Source organism: Nicotiana tabacum, chromosome 9, assembly GCF_000715075.1.
Source record: "Nicotiana tabacum cultivar K326 chromosome 9, ASM71507v2, whole genome shotgun sequence".
Classification (NCBI taxonomy): domain Eukaryota; kingdom Viridiplantae; phylum Streptophyta; class Magnoliopsida; order Solanales; family Solanaceae; genus Nicotiana; species Nicotiana tabacum.
Window position 1 is genome coordinate 31516578 of NC_134088.1, and position 5532 is coordinate 31522109.

At 37.8% G+C, this 5532-nt stretch overlaps 1 protein-coding gene across 1 annotated transcript; it reads right to left on the reverse strand.

Annotated features, from left to right (window-relative positions):
• Positions 1 to 261: 261 nt before the first annotated feature.
• Positions 262 to 4815, reverse strand: LOC107803728 (ARF guanine-nucleotide exchange factor GNL2-like). The gene is made up of 2 exons (XM_016627491.2): positions 3675 to 4815; positions 262 to 3553 (listed from the first exon to the last, which is right to left on the reverse strand). Exons 1-2 carry the CDS (start codon positions 4694 to 4696, stop codon positions 451 to 453), a joined length of 4125 nt encoding a protein of 1374 aa, XP_016482977.1. The 5' UTR covers positions 4697 to 4815; the 3' UTR covers positions 262 to 450.
• Between the last annotated feature and the right edge of the window lie 717 nt (positions 4816 to 5532).

The following is a 5532-nucleotide window of genomic DNA, read 5'->3' on the forward strand; positions in this document are numbered from 1 at the left end:
GACTCACAAATTTTTCTTTTATATGCTATATCTAGTTGATGAGTTTGACAAAGTACAGGTTTGTTCACTCTTGAACCTTCTAAGAAACACATTCATTGTGTAAAGTGAAACATTCATTATCAGATGGAAAGGAAGTGGGAGAGCGTAAACTTGCATCTTCATTCAAATAATATAAAAATTGTATCACATATTACTATATCAAAACAAAGAAGAAACTCATGTTTTCTGTCTAAGTTGTTTGTGTATATTACCTTTCTCCTGTTGTACTCTCGATTTATAAAAATGCTTCCAAATATAGTTAAATAAAAATAAAAAGAAAAGAAGTGGTCAAGGAAAGAAAACAATTACTCCACAGTGGTAAGAAAAAGAAGAAAACTTATCCCTACAAAAGTGCTTTACAACTAACATATCTAGTTAACTATTTAACTACTGTTCATCACAACACTCTAATCAAGCATCTGGAAATAATTCTTTCGTAAGTGATGGAGCAATCCATTGTATCTGAACATGAGTCATTTCCCACAAGTCATCATCTTTTCTGGGAACCAAAATCTCCTTTTGCTTCATTTTGACAACCATCTTCTTCAACAGCATAGGGATAGTATGTGGCAGTTTTGACTCACCACATTCTCCTAAATCGGCCTTCATGCATGTATCCATTCTTCTCAGGATGCCCATCCAAAACGCCCTGAAATTAGGACTTTCTGATAATGGTTTCATGAACTGCAAATAAACATCCGTTAGAACCTCCATTGATAGCTTCAAAGTCCCTTCCATACTTCTTGTCTCCCTTTCTGCATTCTCCCTTTTTGAGTATTCCAACATCTTCTCATGCAAATCATCCACCATTGCAAAGAGTATGAGGTTGAAACAGCTAAGGATGTTGGTCGGTGTGAAGTATAAATCCTCACCAAGAGCAAAACTTTTTTGTAAAGACATGACCGCGTGGTTTCTTATCTCTTCTCTTCTTGCTAAGCTCGTCTTTCTGAATGCTTCCCCTAGTTTAGCAAAATATGTCATTGTTAAGTTAGAAGAGCTAAGAGCTTTTGAACATTCTTCTAGAGAAGAAATGCTTGCGCTACTATTTACACCCGTCGTACTCCCTGGATCTGTGTATCCACTTTTGTACCATTGTACTAATAAATTCACAGTATTAGACATCAAGTCCATGATCTTGACGTTCTTTTCTAAGGGGCTACTTTTCAATGCGACAAAGCCAAATGCACAATCTATGCAGTAAGGGTAGTTCAATCTTGAAATATGAAAACCATCTGACATCAAATTAATGAGGGCCTCAACTCCCTGCTCATAGGTTTCTGGATGTCGCCCTGTGACTGAAAGCAAATGCATGACTGTTTTCCATCCTAGTTGAGTTTGCAGATTCGCGGGATACTCTGTCAGGATTGTGGTGACAGATTGTACTAAGAACTCACAGCTAGTATCAAGAATTTCCTTTTCCAGCTTCCACATCAAATTGATGGATTTGAAGATGAGTTCTTCTGGACTTTTGTCTAAGTGGAAGGAAGATAAGAGCTTTAAACAAATCTTCATGAGGGCCACGATACCCTTTTCTGCAAAAGGGATTGGTGAAAATAGAGGAAATTGAGCAACATCCCACAGATATTCATTGTAATGAGGCCAAAACACCAAGAGCCTGTGAGTATTGGATGAAGCAATGCTAACTATTAAATCCCAACAGAATCCAACAGTTTCTTCCTCTTCAATTGGGGTGCTGAATTTTTGGCCTATACCAGCTGCTGCAAATATCAGACAACGACCTAGATTCAGCAAAGACTCGACAGGTAAACTCGAGCTATTGCTGAAGATGTTCCCTATGCGGCACTGTTGAATAATTTTTAGGTTCTGTTCAAACTCACTTACCCCCAGGTTCAAGGATTCTTCTACACTTTCCATGGATAAAAAATGTGAAAATCGGCCAATTATTCCGGAGTTATGGCGTTTGCTGCCAAACTTAAGATCTTGAGTAGGAAAAACCACTCCTGATACAGATCTTTCATGGACTGGAAGGTTGGATGACGAGTTCGAAGCACTTTCAGGTTCAACAACAGATTGTGGAAGTAGCTTTAACCTTCTTAGTTTCAGCAAACAGTCTACAATGGTTCTCCAAGCTCCCCTGATGGATCTTTTGAAGTCATTTGCAATGGTGAAAATTGCAAGAGTTGCCATTCTTGGCTTCATATCATTGCTGAATGCGTACAAGGTTTCTTCTGAAGATGCATAAGGATTTAGTAATGTAGTAAATTTGCAGAATGAGCAAAGAAGCTCGTCAAGAGTATCCTCTAGACCATATTGTGTTATTCTAGCAATTGAAAACAAAGCCTCAATACATTCATGAAGGATATCTTCTTCATCAGACTGTTCGAAGATGGTTGCAAGTGTAGCAACTGTTGGACCAGCAATTGAGGCAAACATGTCTCGTCCTAGTCGTCGATCAAAATTGCAGAATATGAAAGGTTTCATGTTCTTTGATCGATTCATTAGCTGAATCCATCTGCTAGGATTCATTTCCGTAGGAGTACCAGATGAACCGAATAATGTGATTGCATTGGTTGAAATGGAATGGAAAAGATCAGAAAGGTATTCTCTGGGAAGATCTTGTCCTCCATTTATGGCTCTATTGTTTCTAATAAATTCATCTTCTGTCATTTTCTTCTTGACTTGTGGGTTATGCTGATCAGTGTTAAGCATGATAACTGAATAACAAAGTATGAAAACAGCATCTTTGCTTGAAAATATTTCTGAGGATTGTTGATCAAAAAACCTTTCAGCAAATGCTTCAAGGATTCTTTGGATTTTCTGCGACTCCCCTGGCAATCTAAAAGTCTCCAGATAAGTTCTCAAAGCAATGTCCAGAACCATTCCCATAAACTCAAAGGTGTCTGTAAATTCTTTAAGGACTTGGAGGTGGAAATCATCAGGATCACCAAGAAAATCACCAATTGCGGTCTTGTTTAGTCCTGGTGTATACCGAAAGAACATGGCATAGATTTTTGGATCAGGAGGATCTGCGATTAACAGGGAAATTTTCAAATACTCCAATCCCTTTTTTTCATCTCTACTGAAATGATTCCCGGCTATTAGTATCTTTCTTTTTTGTGTCATTCTCACTCTAACAAAGTCGATCCAATCCTCTATGTCTTCTTCTTTAGACTTTTCTTCCCAGAATGGTCTATACTCGGAGATCTCAACAGGATATGGTCCAAAAGGTGTTGAATCATCTTCTTTGTCAACGTTGTCAGCTATGTTATGGATAATCACTGCTAGGCCTTCAAAGGCCTGAACTTGTAAACTTTTCAAACATCCACCAGTAGGAAATGCATGCATGCAAAGAGACTTGCCAATCTCCTCAAATATATTGTTGAATATGGGGTTACAATCATAATTCACGTAGACTTCAATTATAAAAGTTGGTTGTCTGCAGAAATTTATAATACCTTCAATTGCTACTTCTTGAAGTTGAAGTGAATTTGCTAAGCTCGCCACTTTAAGCAGCACAAATGAGAAAAAACCTTCCAGTTGAAGACGAACCGAGCTAAATATGACAATATAAAAATGTAATCAGTTTTGGAATTTGACATTCAATCTTATTGCACAAACATGGACTTGTTGATACTTAGGAAAACCTTGGCTTCTGTATTGTATAGGGAACTAACCTGCGAAGAAAGTGATAAATATTTAAAACAATGCTGCAAATCATGGACAATACAAGGGGATTTGACGAGGCTCCATAATGAACCAAATGGTGGAAAAGGTCATCTTGAATCATCCTCAAGAGCTTTGGATGCTTACCGATGCTATCACCACTTAATTCTATAGCAGAATTGATCAAAACCAAGGCAAAAAGCTGAACATTTTCATCAGCAGTTTGAGATGTAATTCCATTAGTCTCCATGACTTCCACTACATTGAGCAAGGAACATAAGAAATGAAAAACATCTATAGCAGAACGAATTCCATACCCCGAATCCAAGTTGCTATCCTCAGTATCTGACTCCGAATCTTCCCAATCATTCACCTCAATTTCAGGCAAACGTTGATAAATGATATGTATCAGCTCATGCATTGTGTATCTGGCACAACGCTGAAGTAAATCACTCCGGTTAGCTGACTGCTGAACCACCTGAAAGCACGTGTTCACAATTGTGCAAACGTACTGATCTGTGAGCAAAATAGAAGAAGGATGCCCCATAATTGCTGTCAAAGCCTGCAAAATTTTCATCATAATAGCATCTTCTAAAATCGGATCAGTTTTCTCCAAACGACAGCCTGTGACAGCAATCACAGCTGAATTAATCGCTTCTCTTGCTCCTGGAGTCTTCTGATCAAATATTTCAAGCTTTAGGATCTTAAGGATAGATGAAAGAGCCACCCCTGTGGCTGCAGCAGGAACATCATCACTTTGTACAACGTCAAGAAAAGGTGAAAGGTACATCATAGGATCGATGGTTCGCCATTCTTGCTGAGGATTAAAGATGAGTGATCTTAGTGATTTCAAGGAATGTGATATTTGAGAATCATAGTGTTCTTCGGGGGGATGGTAGAAATGCAAATTTGCTTCAGGGGCACGTCGAATCATTGCTAGAACAGCTCCCACCTCTGTATTCAACGTGCAAGATATTCCCAGCTCCTTCCTTTTGATCTTTTTCATGTTTTCGTCTCCTTCTGCAGCACCCATTAATCATCTCAAGACATCAAAACCATCCCAAAAAGTGTAAAAATCCTTTCCTGGTTGTTATAAAAAAATTTACTCTCTCACCATAGGGATCCTACATAATTCCTTTGAACATGATGAGGAAGTAGTTAAGATAAAAGGTTGCTCTTGGAAAAAAGAGATATTGTATGCTATAAAAGCTTCGCGTAGTGTAAGTGTGAGGCGGTATAATTGCTAAAGAAGAGGTTAATCTTATTTGGTGAGATTTCGTTGAGTTATTAAGAGGTAAGAATTTAATGCTTTGACTAATTCCTCCACAAACATCTCTTAGTTTCACTTCTCTTCCTTCAACTATAGATCAAAGTTCGTTTCATCCTTAATCTATAAGGAAGAAAACAAGACTTAAGTAGATTAAAGTTCTATGACATTAGACCCTATGCTATAGCCGCGCGTTTCTCAAGGCACTTGAGCTCAACATTTTCGGATCCCAAATAAATTCAATATATATATAACGATAATGCTAGTCCAAATTAAATAGGGACGTCGACCAAAGGTGGATTCAGAATTTTAATACGATGGGTGAGGGCGCAACTTCAATTTTTTTAAAACAAATTGGACTTGTTATGGACTTGTCGTGGGGTGTGCATTTGTTCGATTTTGTATTAATTTGATGTGGTGTAATTTATTTTTGTTCATGGATGCACGAATCTATCATCCATAATAAGTTGGTTCTATTCAATTTTTCCTCTTGTTATTCTAGTTCTGCGCGAAAAGCAAGCAATATAATTTAAGTATGGTTGTGCTACCACATTGAATAGTTACATTGGTCTTTACCAACTTACTTTTTCACCCATTCAATT